The sequence below is a fragment of the Merops nubicus genome, unplaced genomic scaffold (genome assembly GCF_000691845.1).
Source record: "Merops nubicus isolate BGI_N331 unplaced genomic scaffold, ASM69184v1 scaffold3003, whole genome shotgun sequence".
In the NCBI taxonomy this organism is placed as follows: domain Eukaryota; kingdom Metazoa; phylum Chordata; class Aves; order Coraciiformes; family Meropidae; genus Merops; species Merops nubicus.
In genome coordinates, this window is record NW_008598085.1 from 101,136 (window position 1) to 121,650 (window position 20,515).

The 20,515-nt window shown below is 35.9% G+C and overlaps 1 protein-coding gene across 1 annotated transcript in view; it reads right to left on the reverse strand.

The window, feature by feature from the left end:
• CFAP46 (cilia and flagella associated protein 46) overlaps window positions 1–20,207 on the reverse strand; it is a gene marked incomplete at its 5' end in the record, with an annotated part of 64,045 nt that extends 43,838 nt beyond the window's left edge. The window contains 15 exons of the mRNA XM_008936904.1: window positions 27–158; window positions 2,108–2,289; window positions 4,066–4,173; window positions 4,304–4,450; window positions 4,784–4,997; window positions 6,303–6,515; window positions 7,588–7,712; window positions 8,213–8,343; window positions 10,598–10,728; window positions 11,567–11,690; window positions 12,124–12,244; window positions 14,123–14,351; window positions 15,910–16,100; window positions 17,372–17,470; window positions 20,108–20,207. Of these exons, the coding sequence (XP_008935152.1) occupies window positions 27–158; window positions 2,108–2,289; window positions 4,066–4,173; window positions 4,304–4,450; window positions 4,784–4,997; window positions 6,303–6,515; window positions 7,588–7,712; window positions 8,213–8,343; window positions 10,598–10,728; window positions 11,567–11,690; window positions 12,124–12,244; window positions 14,123–14,351; window positions 15,910–16,100; window positions 17,372–17,470; window positions 20,108–20,207 (2,247 nt within the window). The remainder of the gene's footprint in view (window positions 1–26; window positions 159–2,107; window positions 2,290–4,065; window positions 4,174–4,303; window positions 4,451–4,783; window positions 4,998–6,302; window positions 6,516–7,587; window positions 7,713–8,212; window positions 8,344–10,597; window positions 10,729–11,566; window positions 11,691–12,123; window positions 12,245–14,122; window positions 14,352–15,909; window positions 16,101–17,371; window positions 17,471–20,107) is intronic.
• Window positions 20,208–20,515: the final 308 nt, after the last annotated feature.

The window sequence follows — 20,515 nt, forward strand, 5'->3', positions numbered from 1 at the left end:
TAGCCCTCTCTCAAGATAAAACATACCTGGCACTCTGAAAAAAGGCTTTTGATGCTGCTATGCGCAAACGTTTTCTTCCAGACAAATTTTCCATTATAGTCTTCCCTTGTATACTGGCAGCAACACTTAACATTTCTTGTCTCACTGTGTTTTCAGGCCTAAATAAAAGCAAATAATTCAAGAACTGCTAGTCTTACAGTCCCGGAACATACCAGTTCCTAGTAATGATGTGTTCGAGTTGTTATTAAATAGATGTCCCTAGCTTTGGAAGCTACAAATGCTTCTACTGACTTTGCTTTTGAAATCAGAAAATATTTGAAAAACTGAACATTGTGTGAAAAGATATCAGAAATACAATATCTCACCTCTAATGAAAATAACTGTGAAATCAAATTTTTTAAAATTATTATCTACATTTAGCAAAAGAAAATTTAATTGGGGTTTTCTCCCCATTGTTCACTGTTGTACAGCAAATAAAATATTAGTCCCATGTCAAACTTACATGGCAAGCAATTAAAAACTGAAATAGGGAAAATGAGACAATTTTTGTTACTTTCTTTTGGAATTGGTCTTGCTTATGTCTGGTAAAGAGTGCACAGGATCTCTGGAGTAACTAATTTGGTTCATATTCCACTACATTTAAAATAGAATAATGTAGATTTCAATCCCAGCAGTTATTCAGTTAAAAATAAATAAGTACACAAATTTTCTATATTTGATTAATAGTGATTTTGTGAGAAAAATAGTAACACAACTTTCAAGATTTTTTTTTTAATATCTTAGTTGCATTGTGCAAACATACACAGAAATGTAGATGTTCTAGTTGGCCTAGATCCTACCCTGTGGTGAGAACTACCATGCAGTTATGATTTGCGTCCACAAGAGGACACCAGTGTTCTACAGCACAACTTAAATATTTAACCCTTCTTTGCCCTGAAGTTGTGCTTCACCACAAGGAGTCTATCTTCCAGTTCTCTAGAAACACCACTGACGATCCATGACTACATTTCTTTGTCAAAGAATCAAACATTTTATTATTCACTAGGTTGCAGATTGCTAAATACGCAGCAAGTATTTTCTTTATTTCTGTGATGTTCTGAAACTAGGTATTTTGTATTAAGATATCCTATTTGGTTTTACACTTTCTCCCCCATGTAGCTAACAAACATGAATTTCAAAGTGTAGAACACTTTTAAAAAGAAATTTTCAGAGATAAAAATGAACAACAAATTACATTCAAAATGTTTCACATAATTTTTTCTAACTTTCTACATTCCTACAACTTGTAACAAAATGGAGATTATTGCCCCCTCTTTTGACAAAATTACATTCTGTTTTTGGAGGAAATTATATTAAAAAATAGGACTGAGAGATATCACCCTTTTGTAGTAAAGGACTCTACCAGTAGATCTGTTTATATACTTTTTTTCTTTGAGATCAAAGTTTTAAATTATCAGTTAAGTAAGACACTGAGTCTTCAAAGAAATAAATGCGATACATTCCTATCGCACCCATATAATATAGACCATAAAGCCCACCTGACACCAGAACTTGAAATACAGTATCACATACAGCTCCATCTTATTCCCTGAACTGTGTAGACCCTTTCTGTACTACAGTCAGTTCAGCACTGCAGGCAATTTGCATCAGCAAAAGAATGGGAATAAGTTACTTTCCATCTGCAAATTATAAAAGTGTGAAAAGACCATGACTGTCAGAGACCATTTCAGAAAAGCAACACTCCCCAGGAACACACACAAACACAAGTATATACATATATGTTATAATGTTATCTGTTATATCGACATGTTGACCCACTCGGATAACAAAATTCACTTATCTTCCTGAATGAATGAGATCCAGACCCACAGGATCTCCTGCTGCCTTTTCCTCGGGCTACGCTGCAGAGTTAAAACACCTGCAGTACTTGGTAACTGGTAATGGCAGAGTCAAGAGAAGTAGAACTTCACTTTCACTTCTAACTGTGCAGTTTCTTTGTAAAACAGATGCTTTTGCTTATGTGATCAAATGCATTGACCCTATATACTCTTTCTTCAAAACTTACTTCAAGTACACCACAGCAGCACATAAAATTCCATGTACTTACATTTCATATTTCTTAGTATCTCTGTTGTGCAAAAAGTTCTCATCTGATTGCAAGATCCTTTTGGCACAAGTCATCACTATTTCATAGTTATGGGCTACATATGCGAAATATGTAAGTCGTGTCAGTGTCTGCAGTTCCACTAAGGAATCTGTCCAACTGCATTCCAAAGCAGCTTTCACTAACTGGGGAGGTGGGAGAAAAAAAGTTTAAATCTCAGGTTTTTATCATGCTCTTTGCTATAGCACATACTTGGTTACAGCTGTACCTTTCATACAACCCACCTCAACATGGAACAAGTATGTACTAAAACAATCTAGAAAACCAAAGAGTTAAAAGAATAATCAAAATATGCAATAGAGAAGCACAATTCCCTTCTAGTAAGTATAATAACAGTGTATGCAAATCCAGCTGTAAGTGTGCATGCCTTTTGACCAGCACTATCTGTCAGTATTTATTATATGTCCTCAGCACCCTTCTAAAAATCAGTCAAACAAGACATCTGAAATTCAGAGCCCATTTTAGCAAAGCCAAAGGTATGTAATGGGAGATAGAACTGGTTTTACAACAACAGTGTTTCACACATAGTTTCATTACAGGATATAAATGTCTTCCTTGCTTTTACAAGCATTAGTCAGGAAGTTCCATCTTTTACAGATAATTGTTTTTATTTTAACAACCATTCATCTTACAGAATTGTTAATGAACAGGTCAAAATGAGGATACTAAAACACTGCTCCTTGAAACTAAGCCACCAGATTGATTAATAGCTAAAGTTAACTTATACCATTTGACATAAATCTGTAGATCAACTACAATTAGATACCTATATAAGGACCCAGATCCTAGTCTTTAGAAGGTATGACTTCTACAGAAGTATCAGGCAATGTTGCCAGATTGCTAAGTAAACAGGGAAACACATCTTAGCCCTTAAAGTAAGTTTTTTACAGGAGGTGGAAGTTATAAATATAGTAATCAAACAGATAAAATACAATTCTCTGCTTTGAAAATACAGAGTATAAGCCTTTCTACACCCTCTTTATTCCTCTTGAATAGCCTGCTAACCAACAGGATCATAGGAAAAGTGTGGCACCATTCAGCGCTAGTAATCATGGAAGAAAAGCAAGTACTTTAAAAAGCTATGCCTCGTATAGGACTCATTAAAAAAACACCTAATTATTTAAATAGTTACAGACTGTAGTTGTGTTTTACCTTTCAACTACCAAAAATTGATTCCTTGCACAACATTCTCTTAAAATTCTTAATATTTCCAACACAAACCCTAAAATATACCTCTCTACAACTACCTAAAAGGAAGTTGTGATGAGGTGGGTGTTGGTCTCTTTTCCCAGGTAACAAGCGATTGAACAGGAGGAAACAGCCTCAAGTTGCACCAGGGAAGGTTTAGGTTGGACATTAGGAAAAATCTTCCCTGGACAGGTTGTCAAAGCCTGGAACAAGCTGCTAAGGGCAGTGGTGGAGTCCCCATCCCTGGAGGGGTTTCCAGCTGTGGAGATGGTGGACACAGGGCAGTGGGGACCTGGCAGTGCTGGGCTAACAGTTGGACTTGATATTAAAGACCTTTTCCAACCCAAACAGTTCTATGATTCTATAAAGTTTTCTCCATACTTCTGAAAGGTCAGAAGTATAGCTCTGTAGAGAATTCATATGAACCCACGATGTATGCCTGATCGTTAAGGAAGTAATCTGTTACAGCATAAAGGGAGTAATTCTAATATTGGTTTTATAATGCTATCTGCTTTTTTGGATATATGAAAATATACAGTCACAAACATCTTCTACCTGTCACAGCTATTCAACCTCTTGGACAGTTTTAAAGGAAATAATAGTACAATAAATGTTTGAAAATTAATTTTGCCTCCATCCAAAACTGAAATGGAAATCATATTTTACTATGCAATTTCCTAAAATTCAAGAGCTAATAAAACAAAGCTAAATACCTGAGATAAGCCAGGAACAGTGAAATCCATGAGACCCAAGCCATTACAGGAATACATCTCTAGACCAACAAGAATTCTTGCCATAGGATTTTGTGCTCTACCATTAGCCTAAGAAGAAATTTTTAAAAATTTAAATAAAATTTTAAAAATTACGTTAACAGATTTTTTTTTTTCAAGTAAACATTGTTCATATTTTTCAAAGAGAGGTTTCAACATTATGCAGGATTTGAGAGAATACCTCCTCCATCTCCAGTTTATGTCCGATCTGCTGCTGATTTAACTGTTTTGCCTTCACCCATGTAGCAATGATCTGTTGTTGTGTAGCAATAGGTATTGTTTCATTAGGTGTGGTTCCAGTTGTCACATTTAGGGCAAATTCACAAATCTAAATGCCAAGAAGAAGAAGAGACAGAAAGAGGATAAATGTGAAAACCTCTTTGTATGGAACATTCCATCCATTAGTTATTTTTAAACTACTGCACATGCATCTCTAACCTAACAATATCTCCATGAAGTCAACCCATATAGCAAATACAAGTCACAGCCCTCAGCTCCAGTTGGTAAGGAACTTCACTGTGCATTTGGGGAGCACCTGTGGCAGTAGGAAATGTAAAAGATGGTACCTTATATTTTTCAAAAAATTCTACAACTTAGTTTTTTTGAATTGCAATATATGACAGTTGTTCAAAACCGACTGCGAAAAATGTGGGCTTTGTACCTCTATGGCATCTTTGATATCAGGAAGTCCACTGGGATCTACCGAAAAACACTGGATGACATTTGTATTTTCATGTTTCTTCGCTGCATCTTTTTCACTTCCATCTGTTGCTGCATTTTTTTTTTCCTTTTCAGAAAGTTTTGGCTTTGGAATCCAACAAAGAATTAAGCCCCGAGCCAAAGCATTACACAACATCAATAAAATCACAGTGCTTCTGTAGAAGAACAGAAAAGTCAGAATTGCATATTGCATGAGATCAAAATAAGGAGGGAATAGTTTATTACATCTAAGTAATAAACATTACTTGAAAATCTAGATTTTTCCTAGAAAGCAAAATTATTGATACTAAAAATCCCACTGGAAAAGTAGTTAGAATGTTTAAATATTAAAAAAAAAAAAAAAAAACCAACAACCAAGTTCATATTTTTTCAGCTCTTTCTGTAATTGAAGCTTCTATTTCATCACAGAAAAAAAAATCATATTTACGTTGGTCAAACACATTTAAAAGATAATTTTTTTTATTAGTGGGCTGCTCTGCATGAAAATAATAACTATTTCCAAAAGAAATAAGCTAAGCCAAAGCCCTCACCATTTATTTATTCCACTGAATTACTCTTCAGCTCAGTAGCTGATTGGCATGGAATTACCTTTTTTTTGAGAGCAAGAATACAAACTGAATTATGCCTAAGAGATTCTTGCTGATACATGCTAATATAAGTACCAGAATTAATAAACAGGTATTAATGGTCTTCATCCCTGCACAAACTACACCTTAGGCTTTGCTCCCCAATACTGTTAAAAGAGCCACCTTTGCTGCTGGTCCCAACAGTCTGCTTACTGCTGAGGTCACTGTCAATAATGTTTTAAAATTTCCAGGATTTTGTCCCACAGTCAGACTTTGACTTGAGCATGTTCTCTGTCACAGACAATCATCCTCCTGTTGCATTTACTACAGAACAGGATTTCTCTAAACCACTGCGGAATCTATATTCCCATTTTCATGGTCTATTAATGTGCATGTTCCTTTTTTTTTTGCTTTTCTCTTATATTTCACAAACAGTAGTAACCACCTTGCTGTAATTAGAAATCTTTACAACAAATTATATTTACCACATAATTCAACCTCGAAGCATCTGACAGTAAGCAAACACATTTCAATCAGTCCTACAAATGCACAGGCTAAGAAAATTTTCCTGATTCTTTCTGACTAACTTAACAAAATGCTATTTCACATGCATATTCTGTTATCCGCTATGAAGATAAAAAAAACACTGCTTAGTCTAAATGGCTTATAGTGAATAGTAACAAAGAACAAATAGAAAGGATTAAAAACTCATTTTTACACTACAAAATTGAATTTATTTTCCGAACTACTCTGTATATGCCTAAGTCCTTCTACTATTAATGAAAGCCAGAAATAAGAGTTTCTCACAGCACAAAGTGATTTGCAATGTTTGTGAAAATATTTTTTCTGTTTTTGAAAAAAAGAGCATGTTCATAACCAAGTATCTAAACTTACCCATTATGCCCAACAGCCTTGATGGCTCCAAGAAGATTCCGCAGATACTCAACAATTTCCCTCTGTTTTCCCAAACAGATAAGATGCCTATTGTAGTTTAAGACATACACCACAGCATTGTGAACAATCCAGGCCTCATTCAATTCTTCTCCTATTTCAGCTGCACGTTGGAAGTTTTCCATAGCATACCGAGATAAGCAGTCTATCCATGAACTACAAGATTAGTTTAAAGAAGCTGTCATTCCAAAATCTCAACAGTAGAAGGATTTAGACTGTAAGGTTCAATATGCACTAGCACATCTCAATCAACAACAACAACAACAAATTTCTAAATACTTTTCAATTGCATTTATTAAGTCTTCATCCTTTAACTTACATTTCACTTGGATGAGATGATGACTCAGGAAAAGAATTAGTATCAACAAAAAAATTTAATAGCTCCTGACACTAAAATTCTATTAGCTTTAAAAATAGCAGCTATAATTCATGCTTCATCCACAGTTTTTTCAAATGCATGCATGAATCCACAAATTCAGTGTTAGAAATCGTGAAATAGCCATGACAGGCCTCTACTTGAAAAGAGAGACAAGTAAGGCACTCCTTTCAGACTTAATGCACAGAGCTGGGGACACAGCTCTGACATCCCACTCACCCAGGACACGACCACTGTCACAATCGGGCTGATACTAATATGAATGTCAAGAAAGGAGAGTTTAAATATAATCTTCAGAATTCTTCCCCCTCTCCTCCTTTGCATGAAATAATCATGTGAGACGAGGAAAAAGACCATAGTTGCTGCTTTTTCCTCTCCCTTGTTTATTTCAGCTGCTCATGGAACAGACCAGTTTTGCAAACCGAAGTAATTCACTGCATGTATTCGAGTACTCTGACACCATTATAATTATAGGAGCAATAAAGCAAGAGAGAGTTCCTTGATTTGGGAAAATAATTTTTTAAATACCAATTTCATATATTTCCTAAATCTAAATATAACACAGATTTAAGACTTTTAAAGGTCTGGGTACTAGCTTCTAGTTTCAGAGAAATAAACATTAAAAGAAAAATAAAGTGCACACTTCAGAATGAAAGTAAACCAAAGAAAAATTACTTCAAACATTTTTTCTGAATGTTTTCCTTTTTCCATTACCTTGGCTACCTACAAACATGAAGCATCTGGTGACAATGAATTTTACTAAGATGGTAACTGCAAAAATTATTTCTTCTATCTGTGATACTAGCTATCTGTTACAGTTCCTGGGCCTTGTTACATATTACAGAAAAGCACCTGTATGTTTTCCATTCTGGATCACTTTCAGGAGCATGTAAAACATATCCTGGACTTGAATCTTCTGGAGGTTCAGCATGATCATTCAGTTCAATTCCCTGCAATCTTAATAAATGAACAGTTGCCTGAAAAGATACAGAGAAATAAATTTTCTGCCTGGAAAATTAGTATCAGTGTTGTTACCTTTTACAAAAACAAGCAAATTTTTAAAAATGCTTTTTCAAATGTTGTACAGGCACATACAACTATATGAAATACTACATAAAATACCTCATAGACTTCCAATTGCCTACAGCTAATTTTACTAAACAATTTCATTGATTAAAAAAAAAATTAAGAAAAAATGTTTTCTAATCATGCTGGAACTTTAAGGATCCTGAAACATAATGTCACATGTCAAACATGTACAACAGAAACTCTTGTAAAACTGTGTTATCACCACCTGCAGTGAAACTACTTCTGTAGTTACTTTCACAGAGTATTTTGATAAAAACCTTCATGAAACTTCTTCTTCCTTTAGTTTATGTGGATATAGACAATAATTAAATTAAAATTTCCAGTGCTTTATGATTTATACATAAATCCAGACGTAAAACAAAAAATGACAGCTGTGTAATTTACTCACCTCTGCATTGATGAATCTTATTTCTGCTAATATTCTGAGTAAATCTCTTTCAAAAGAGAAGGATTTAGCAGGCATTAATGATTCTTCTTTTAAGCCATCACCTTGATCATCACCCACCATAGTTGTACTAGCTTTCCTCTTCTGTGCTAAAAGTAATAAATAAATCTATTATTATTACCATGCAAATGAGAAAAATATCTCCTTCATTTTAAAATTTTTTCAGCTATTTTTTTTTTTCAACAGTACAATTTATTGCACTCAAAACCTGCTCTTTTCAAGCACTGCTGAGGTTGTTTGTGATTTTGCTGCATTTGTACATAACTTCATTATTTGCAGCAAATAACTTGCTCCAGTCATAACATGCATACTGAAAGTACATTAACAGGAATATAACCCATGGCCTTTGGTTCAATTTTATTGCTTCAGTGGAAGTGGAGTGCTGGACACTATGTAGTGGCTAAAATCTCAGTGTCTTTAAATCATAGATAGGGTTGACTTTCTGGCAACATACACAGCAATAAAGATAAATATACTAATATTTTCTGTAGTTTAATAATGAAGAGAAAGGACCAAGATTTTACTATAAACACAAAGTAAGAGCATAAAAGCCATGAGAGTAGATTCCCTCTACATTGTTGGCCAATAATAGGTGTTTGAGGAAAGGCATAAGAAGTAGGCTCCCCAAACATACTTTTTTTTCCTGGTCTTTACTGATAGTTTTTCAGAATTTGCATCCAAGCAATCTCCTGAACCAAAGGTTTTGTTCAACCCATCAAGTTCAATACTCTGATAAATCTAACTTATTAGTCTTTGCCTAATTTTTTAAACCAAACTTCAATGTTCCAAACTAACCTTTTAATTTCTATTAAAAAGTAATGTTTTTATTTTCTTAAAGCCTACAGTCTGATAATTTCACAGCATTGCTACTGGTTCTCAGATCAATCATATGTATTTACTTTCTCCAGACTAACCATGTTTCACCTTTCATCTCTTTTCCAAACTAAAGGGAAAAAGAAATACTTACCAGAAACACATGGCAGTGACACACGAAAAGCATCATTAATAGGAACTGGTATGTTCTTTTTCTGTAACTCTAGAATGTCTTGAATTATTTACCATTTTTCAGGCCTGACAACCCAGTAAGCCTCTGTAGAGGGTCTTCACACTACAACAACTATCTTCGCCCTATCCTGAGTATAAAGATGTATATAAAGACAACCTTTCGTTCTTCTCACCCACTAATCCTAGAATTAGCAGTAGTTGAAGAAAAATTAAGTGGAACATGAAAATGAATGGTGCCAGCAGTTCTTAGATAACTCCAGTCAATCATAAATTTCTCTTACTGCCTTGACTATCTAAAAGTTTATTCACATTTAACTACAAATAGTATTCCACAGTTACAAACTCTCTAGAATAGATTACCTCAATTGCCCCACCAAATGCAGCATTGTTTCCTCTGCATTTATAGAAACATAGAACACTCAAGGAGTGGGTTTCCAGGATGTCACTCTATAGTTCTCAAGAACAGAGACCTTAGGCAAGGTGGCAGTTATTGTTTGATTTTTAGTGTTCTGCCTCTGAAAGCAGGGACCTTCAGCAACCTTGTAACAAACCATTTGAGATGGGAAGTGTCTTGATAACGTGCCTACATAGCAGAAGTGTTTAGACTGGCACAGATAGCATTATAAAGCCCTGTAAACATTCAGAGTATGACAAAGACACTACTTTTGAGAAACAAAACTTATGAAAGAGAAAAAAAAAACAAGCGAGTTCCAATTAATGATGCTTTTGGTGCATGGCTGCCCAGAGTTTCTGGTAGAGTATTTCTTTTTCCCTTTAGTTTGGAAAAGAGACGAAAGATGAAACGTGGCTGGGCTGGAGGTGCCAAATGTGTGAAAGAAAACAGGTAAATTAATGTCCTACTTTAAGTAAACCTTGGAAACAATCTGGAGAAAAAATGTGGAACTGGTTCAACTAACATTGGCTAGAGAAAAAACAACAGCCAAGTGTGTACCAAGATTTCAAATATTAAAGGTATTACAAACTACTAGACCAATAATCAAAAAAAGATACATTTCACATAAGTACTTTTCTTTAGCACTGGTGAGAGAGTTCTGAAGGGAGAATATGGTTACAACAGAAAAATTTACTGACTGATTTCTAGATTCAGAAGTGGAATAATTATTCCATGTATGCCAACACTCAGTGACAGATGAGAGTCTAAGGGAACTTTGGGAATTGGAGGGAAGAAAATAGTAATAATGATGATGATAATTATATTAATATTTACTATAATAATAATAATATTGACTGACTCCTCCAAGTAACTCTAAAAAATGAGGAAAAAGTTCCTCTTACAACATTAAAAATAATTTGTTCACTTACTTTTTTTAAGTTTTGTTATCTTCCTAAACAAAGTATCATCATACATGAGGCAAAATCTGCATGCTGCACGGCAGACATCCCATACTTCTTGTTTACGTGCAACTTTTGCCAAATCTGCCCAGAGTATAATTCTACCAAAGAACAAGCATACATAAAATTACTTCATAAGCAGGATTATCCTCCATACTTTAGGATCAACAAAAAAATCACATTGATAATGATGGCCATCAAAAACAAACAGAACATCCTCTCAGCATATCAGGAGTGGGACAAAATTCTTGTTTTGGACAGTAAGTATACTGAAATTTCAAAATGTGTGTGACACTCCTAATTATCTATCTTTTAAAGTAAACTAAACTAAATATTTCAGAACTGATGTTGAGAATTTCAAAATAAGTCTTGAAAACAATTTAGTTTAAATTTAATCACAGGAATTTTTAGTGTCAAAAAAAAGGAAACTTCTCCTTTTAAATAAAGGATCATAAAATGATATACAAATAGTCAAAAAAACCCCTGTGATTCTCCTACAGATTAATCTTTCTGACGCTCAGAACAGACTACTTGCTTATTTATCAAAAAAAACCCCAAACGTTGTAGTATGTGATGTGGTACACAGACCTAAAAAGACACTTCAGCAAAGTTTCAACTATACATCAAGTTACGCAGTCTTCAGCCTTAGCCCACTCCTCCTTCTGTGTGTTCGGCTCGTACCAACAGAGCAGGTGAATTCACGTGTGCATGGGAGAGAGCAGATCAGAAAGAGCTGGATCCCATCACACACAGCGTGCAACCACAATGGAACTCTTCAGACATAAAGTTAAACACTTGCTTAAATGCTTTGCCTGGGTTGCGTGACGTATTCAGCCTCTTAGAAGGTATCATGAAGTAACTTCACAGTTCAGTAAGAAACTCTCCCATTAGAAACTTCTACACAAGGCAAAAGAAAAGCTTCTTGTCTACAGTAATTACCTCTCTCTGTAATTTTCATCTCTGAAGTGTTTCCAATGTTCATCAACCTCCTCCACACTTTTAATATGATGTTGTGCTTTTGCGCAGAGCTTGCTTAGCGGACTCCTACTTTTACCTGAGGAAACTTAGCAAAGAAAAAAGAATTTAGGGTTATTTTAAAATATGAGATGAAAAAATCCACATGAAGGGTATGCAACTTGATTGATAAGTACTTCAAATCCAGCTCTTTTTCCAGTCTTTCAAGGTTTCCCCAAACCATCCAACAAATGGGGAAAAACCTACACCTCACCAACTTACAGCACACTACAGCACAACAGTAGGATTCAGATGAATTCAGAGAAAAACAACAGCATTTCCTCTTCGGTATCACAATATAAAATCTTAGATCCCTAATGAAGTCGGTAGGAGCTTCACCACAGAATTCAGCACAACTATCACTTCACCTGTACTGCAATCTTCTCTACATGCTGCCACTAGATGTTATGTCCAACATTTAAGACTCTGCAAAGCAGTCAAAGTCTAGTATAGTAACTTTTAGCTGCACCTACCTACATTACCTTTAGCTTCATTTTCACTGTCAAGGACTATTTGAAATGAATCAGGAGCTAGTGCAAGACCTGCATTTACCAGAAGGGATCTCTTTGTCCTCCCATTATCCTTCTGCTTTCTCCTTTTAGCCTATGTAAAGAAAAGAACTAAATGTTACAATTTTTTTTAATTATACTTCTATTTATCTATCTTATTTCCGAAACAGAACTGCAAAAAAAATACAGTATCTTCATTTATCTTATACAGCTTTTCTGCAGCACTACTGATCGTTGGAAGTAGAACTTTGCTTGATCTTGACATGAATACGTCAAAGATACCTGTATAGAAATACAGTTCATGGTATACTCTTCAGTGTATAACCTGTCATTATGTTATACTTCCCTAAATAAAGAACAGTATTTATTTAGGAATAAACAACAGCATACCTGTAGTGCAATAACTAGGAGTTGCTACAAAATAGAAAATATTTCTAGTCCACTCAGAATTAGCCAAAGTCAGAGGCAGCGTAAGTGCTTTCTTAAAAGAATATTTAAACAGAGCAGGCTTGAATCGAATATCATTAAAACTAGACAAAAAAAATCTTCACTTCTTTTGCCTTTAACAATAGACATATCGACTCACCAGCAGCTTTCCAGTATTGATTCTAGGTTCAGTGAACTGAGCTTAATTTCTGTGAATAGCCCAAAATGCTGTACAACTGAAATTTCTTTTAGCCAACTAGCATTCAGTTACTTTTGTTCAGGTGCTGAGATACCACAACAGAATTAGATGCAGTAACTCTTGGCAATGACTACACTGTGACTTTAGATTATGTTATCTAGTATCACTTTAGGTGTGACATAATACTGATTTATCTCAAAGCCAGCTAGGATGTGTACAATCACCAAATACTTTGGGTGCAATGGGACCTTTAAAGGCCATCCAGTCCAACCCCTCTGCAGGGAGCAGGAACATCTGCAGCTAGAGCAGGGTGCTCAGAGCCCCTGCCATCCTTACCTGGGATGGTGCCAGGGATGGGGCAGTGACCACCTCTCTGGGCAGCCTGGGCCAGTGTTTCACAACCCACATTGTAAACATTTCTTCCTTCTATCTAGTGTAGATCTCCCCTCTTTTAATTTAAAACCATTATCCATTGAGTCTTGTTGCAAAAGGCCCTGCTAAAAACACTGTCTCCCTCTTCCTGACAGGCTCCCTTTAAGTACCAGAAAGCTGCCATGAAGCCTTCTCTGCAGCTGCCCCAGCCCAACTCTCTTCTGCTGGACTCCCAGCAGAGGGGTTCCCCCCTCGGGGCATTGCTGGGGCTCCTCTGGCCCTGCTCCAGCAGGTCCCTGGCTCTGCTGTGCTGAGGACTCCAGAGCTGCCCCAGCACTGCAGGGGGGTCTCCCCAGAGCAAGGCAGAGGGGCAGGATCCCCTCCCTGCCCTGCTGCCTGCACTGCTGGGCCAGTGGCTTCATTGTGGCACACTGACAGCCCACATCCAGCTTTTCATCCACCAGCACCCCCAAGTCCTCCTCAGCAAGGCAGCTCTCAATCTCTTCATCCTTCAGCCTGTATTGATTCCAGGGTTTGACCCAACCCAGGTGCAGGATCCTGCACTTAGCCTTCTTGAACCTCATGAAGTTGACATTCCTTGAGCTTCTTTGGCTACATGGCCACTGCTTCTCTCATTAATAAAAACATTGTTCCATGCAATGAAATCTTAATTGTTGACAATTACGAATAGGCTTCTTCTTTGCTAATATTTGCGCTACTGAGTAACTTCCCCTCCTCTCCAAGAAATCAGCTTTGAACATAACTTGAAAAAATCCTCTACTGCAATCTTCAGAGTGTGAAGCAGCATGACCACCATAGAGAGAATTCAAGAGTTTTTCAAGGCAACTAAACAATGCCAATTTGCTGAAAGCAAGCTGGCTCTGCTAATACACAGTTACAAGCAGCCAGCATTTCCCCTGCCAGAGTTTAACAAGCAAACCTATCTCAGCTACTAACCTTATTTGTCAAGATTACCTGTTCAATCATCATTACTGCCTGATCCTCCGGACGCTCGGGTGACTTACACAGCAGAGCACACGAACCAAGACGGTTCAAAGCCAGTCCCAGACACTCCTGGTACTGCCCCTTGTCGTTCAGACGTACAGCTTTCTGCAGGTGCTCCACAGCAGCCTCTATTCTATCCTCATCTTCTTCAATACGAGCTATTTCCATATGAACTTGGCAACGCAACAAAACCAACATGCTAAGGAACAGGAATTTAGATGTAAACTGTTAAGATGAGGCAAACTAAAATTCTTAGACCTCAAAATTACCCAAAACTGAAACTCAGTAATTAAAAGTAACTCCAAATTAAAAATAGATATTCCTTTTCTAACTTACTTGTCTCTTTCATTTTCATTATCCTGCCTTTTTAATGAAATTACTTAAAAAATTTAACTGCATTTTAGTTCCATTAACCCTGCAAGACAAAACACAGGTAGGAGGAGGCAACACAAAATGATAGCTATATTATGAGCAACAGAACAGAAGCAAGGTTTTCAAGGCTTTCAAATGTCATGCCAAAGAACCAACGTATGCCCACATTAGACCTAACCTGACTGAGCAAGTATGGCCCTTTGACTGCAGACCTGAGTAGTTGTAATTAATGCTGCAATCAAAACAAAAAAAGAAGACAGGCAAATTAATAGTGACAAGCGACTTCACTCAAATTTCTAGTGACAGTAACACCTCATAACTGAGGTTGAGCCTACTGGACTGCTAGGAATATATGGGTTAGAAGAGTCAAAACCCTAAATCACCCAAAATCTACCCCATAACCTTGTGGAGAGAAATTGTCATTACTGATGTTCAGTATAAATATCAGTTGCACATGCTGATATTGCACTTTTTGCATGAATAGGGTAAGAAATATTTGAATCACAGTACAGTAATTCAATATAGTGGTTTTACACCTGTGTATCTGCTTCTCCAGGCTTCTGTTTCCTCTTTAGGCAACTAAAAAATTACGTTTTATAAACACTAGAAATATATTCCTGACCTTCCTCTGTAATACTTTTATCAGAAAACACCCACTGTTCTGTTCAAATGATAGACTATGCTGATTATAACTAGCTATACTATAGAAGTTAAGATCTTAACATCTTTTTTCTTAGTAGTCAGCCTATGTGTAAGTCCAAACTACACTAAGTACCACAGACTAAGGTTTACTTGTTCCACTCAAATTAAGGGAAAAGGCAAAGATATTTATGTGCTTAAGTACCACATAACAGGAAACAGAAGAATACATCTAAAAAAACAGACATTATCTTAACATAGCAGATTTTTCAATTAAAAAGAAGTATCACCAGAAATACAATCTTTCAAGAAGTGTCTTGTATATCAAATAATCTATGTAATACAGAGACCATGATATTTTTTAAAAGTAATTTTTTAATTGTATGTTTTTAACCAAAAAAAAGTGATGTTAATACAAAAATCTGAACGACGTGCGAACGCACTAAATCATGTTGCAGCTCTGCAATTTTCTCACAATTTTGATTAACTAGAATATTGTTCAGTTCCTAACAAATGTCAATATTTGCTATAGAATACTAAACAGGGTGAGATTTTGCCCGAAAGGAAGCTAAATTTAAATGATTCACGAGGAAACGTATGCAACACACAGACGCTAAATTATTACAAGCTACTGGAAAATTTTCAAAGACACAACATCATAAAGCTTGAGCTTTTAAATCATTTTGATGTTCAGGCATTACTTTTCAAAGTAACAAATAAAAAAAGTACACAGCATAGAAAGTTACCTGTCAATCTCTTCAAGGACATCAGCAACGGCTACCAATGGCTGTCGCACACGCTGGTGCAGGTTGTGTTGTAGTAGTGGTAAGCACAGGTTCCACTGGGTTGTACAAACAACCTGAATCACATCAGGATCTCTCAACTGAACTGCACGTTTTAAGGTTAACTCAAGATTTTTTATCAATTTCAACTGAGCCTACAGATATGAAAAACTAATTAGCATATATTGCATTTAATGAATACAAACTATTACGTGATCCTCAAAATTTTAATATTAGGACTGTTTCCAATAGAAAGTAGTCCCTAAGCCAGCATACTTTGGAAACTTTCTTTTTCTTTCTTTCTTTTTTTTTTTTTTAAGAGGCATTTTTAACTAAGGAATACTTCTTTGAGGTACTCCATGCTGCTACTACATATTTCAGGAAAGAGTCTGTCAGCTTTTGCCCTTTCTTATGATAAACAGAAATTGAAAATTGTGAAATATTTGTAAATTCAGAAGGCTTAGCTTCTTTTTTTTTATACTAAGCTATAAATGCATTGTGGCAGAGGAAAAAAAGAAATATTATGAATGGGATTTGCCACACTGTCAATTAAACTTGGTCCCTATTAAATCTAAAAGCAAATCCTTACCTACAGTAACAGACATGCAAAAATAAAGATCACAAAAAAAGAAAATCAAGCGAAAATACTTTCCAACTGCATACACCCTGGTAGGAGTATTTAGAAATATGTTTTTTTTTATTTAAGCAGTATCAGCAGTTTCATATTTGTACAAGGAATTAATGTATTTTTTTTCAAAAGGTGAATGGAATTTCTGAACACAAAAATGAGAGCAGTCATAGACAGGCATTAACACTACCAATTCCCATGAAGCATATTCATACTTCCCATTTTAGGAACTTCAGGTGTCTTTAATAGCTGTTCTAAACTGCTCATTTTAAGCATCTGTCTAATCACATTGATAACATTGACAATTTAGGGTACTGATTTTGATGGTGTGAATTATAACTGAGTTAAATGACTACAGAAATCCAAGAAAATCCTCCCAGTGTAATAATTTATCAGGAATAATCTCCATTTCCCTGTATGAGATCACCCATAACAGTTACTAATATTTGAGCTGAACTCAGTGATCCTTATGGGTCCTTTCCAACTTGAGATATTCTGTGAAAACACCACCCATAAGTGTAAAATATGAAAGCAAGAGAGTTTTGCTTTTGCATGCCTCAATGCTGCCATCTTTACTCTTGGGACATGATATATTACGAACTTGTATAGTTAGACAGAAGACTTAAGAGAGATATACAACTGTTATTTTTCCCTGTTTTCTTCTTGGCAGCCCAATTACAAAGAATATAAAGTTTAAATAAATAGCTGATCACTATAATTTAATTAAGTCACACAAGTGCGATGCAATTTTTCATGTTTAACAAATTAAACCTTTTATCTCAAAGTTAAAGAACATACCTCAACAGCTCCTTTGGAGTAAGTCACAATTTTAGTGCCGTTTTTTTTAATTTCATATTCATATTCCAGGCATTCTATTTCAATAAGTTTCCCTTGCTCCTATTAAGTATTAATATAAAAAATGCTACATTTAATAATTAGTAAAATTTATAAAATTAGTAAAAAAAGAACACAATGAAGATTAAACCCATGCAATTACACTCTTACTGAAAATCCTGCTGTACCAGCTATTTAACTGAAACCAAAGGGAGCAGAATTTGTTGTTTGAATAGCAGTCACTTCTTACTGAGCCAAAGCTGCAAAAAACTTTACCAAGATTTTTTAAGTTTTCATTGCCAGACTTTGCATAAAGAAAACCAGTGTATGCTTGCTTTTCCTATACTGTAATTTAATTTCAGTTCTAGTAGTTTCTTGTTCACTAAAGTTATTAAAAATGTACAGGCTTCAAATAACTGATAGTCAAGACATAAAGGACTCATCTTTATGGGTAGTGCAACTTTTAAGTGAAAAAAGAGGATAGATTTTAACACTTCAGGAGAGATTTGGCTATTAAATCATACAAGTTATATGTGTGGATCATCTAAGATACTTTGCATTTTGTTTCATACAGTACAGGAGGGAAAACCAGACAGCATCTCCATTCTTCATGCATTATGAACTATTATCAAATCACTCAGCATGACCTTTGTTAATTTAATATCCCTGTGACTGGAAAACAGATGAGATCTTGAAAAACTTGATGAATGCAGAACTACCACTATCATGTAATGACAAATACACAGAGATGGAATTCATGTTACAGCTGAGAAATGCATCAGTATTTGGCAAAAGCCAAGGAAACAGAACCTGATACAGATTTCTCTCATTTCACCATGAAGAGGCCACTGTGGGAACACCAGGCAATCTGAAGATGGTCACTTAAGCACCTATTAACTCTAAGGGAGAAGAGAAGGTTGGACAGAAGCAACGCTTCTTTACTGCTGCCACCGAAGGGGTACTTGCTATTACTGGCTATACAAATACTCAAACTAAACCATTGTGCATCTTTGAGCTAAGGGATTTAAGCACATCTTCCAGTACAATGCTGTGGAGTTGTGTATGACTTTTGACTTAGGAAATGTCATTTCCTGCATGTAGGAATGTAGCAATGTAGAAAAATTTCAGGAAAAAATGGGCCTGAAGCAGACACCTGAAATAGAAAAAATTCAGTAATATTTACAAGTAACTCAAAGATCATTATAATATAACTTTGGAAATACATTTGTAAATTTGTCTCAGTGGGACAGGGACGTGTCAGTTACTGCTGAGCACTGCTTGCAGAGTTGCCAAAGGCTGCTCTGCCCATCCTGCCCCACCAGCAAGCAGGCTTGGGGTGCACAGAGAGCTGGGAGGGGACGTGGCCAGGACAGCCAACCCCGACTGACCAAAGGGAGATGCCAGACCATTTGACATCATTCCTAGCAATAAAACTGAGGGGGAAGGCAAGTGGGGGGGCCGCTGCTCAGGGACTGGTTGGGCATCAGGCAGTACTGAGCAATTGCTTTTACTTACATTGTTTTGGGGGTGTGAGGGTGGGTATTTTTCTCTTACTTTTTCCCTCATCTTTTCTGTACAATTTATTATTTATTTTTTCTTTTTAATTGATAAATAAGATAAATTTAATTTATCTTGCCCCACAAGTTTGCTCACTTTCACCCTTCTGTTACTCTCCCCCATCCCACCACAGCCCAGGGAGTGAGTGAGCAAGTGGGTTGTGTGGTGCTTAGTTGCTGGTTGAGGTTACAGCAAGACCAGGAAAAAGGTCACAAAAAGAAAATACAAACCTCAGAGTCAGCTGGATGTAAAGACTCAAAAACAGCACACAGATTGAAAGACCAGTTACCAGGGAGACCATACAAAATTTTAATCTAAGAATACCCTTCCAGTAACATTGTAATAAAAATACTACAGAAAAGTAAAAATTATTAAATGTTAGTAAATAACAAATCAAATAATAGTTTGCTAGAAAATTAATCATTCCTACTAAAGCAAACTGGGAAGTGTATAGGAACAAGCACTGTCCAAAAAGACCCACACAAAGGAAAGGATTAGGGAGTACTGTTTCTGACACCTTGTCTCTGGATTTCTCATTCCAAGACAGAAGTATACTGTTTAAGTCCTACTTTTCTGAAAAGGTAACAACTTTGGGGCAGTTTTTCTGAACTCCTCCTTCCATCAGTCCCCTAGCCATGCTCCAGACAAATGCTCTGTTTTCTCCTCATCAAAATCAGAATTCCTATGCTGTTCTGCAAGGTTGATATTGTACTCATAAAGACTGAAGTGGTGTAACTAACTGCTTTTAGGGTTTATATCATTGTGACCAATTACAATCTCAATGGGTAAACTGGTTAGGTCTTCAAAACCTGCAAGCATTTAACTTCCAATCAAACTGTTCCACAGACAACATTCAAAAAACAAAGGCAAAAATTTAGTTAATGTTTATTTGCCAAAACTTACCGCACTACTAATACCCTATTCTATCTATATATATATATATCTTTACTTGTGGCCTTGCAACTTCCCTCTAATTTAGAAATCGATCACTTATCCAAGCAATTACTTACATTAATGAATATATAAACAATACAGAGAAGAACAGAAGATCCTAGAATCATCAGTATCATTGTTAAAGTATAATCTCAACGGCGGTGAGGATGTAAAAGAAAAAAAAATTAACCATCATTAATTTATACTTACAGTAATCCCAGCTCTCTTCAAATCAAGAATGCAATCATAGGCAAGCTCAGGGTAGTTTACTTTCACAGAAAAACGAGCTAATTCCAGAATCAAAGGAATCCTTCAAAAATAAAAAAAATGTCACTTCAGAGAATCTGATATTGCTTTTTAATAGACTTAGAAAAAAACTATATGAAAGTAAATTTGTGTGAAATATCTGAAAACCTTGAAGTAATCTTAATATTAAAGACATGACTGTACTAGTAATGCTCACAGTTAACAAGGGCCCATAGGACAAGGACCAAGTAGATATAAAGTCCCTCCCACTGTAAGCAAGGACAAGGTCCACGACTACCTGAGGAACCTGGACATAAATAAGTCCATGGGACCTGATGGGTTGCATCCCAGAGTATTGAAGGAACTGGCTGA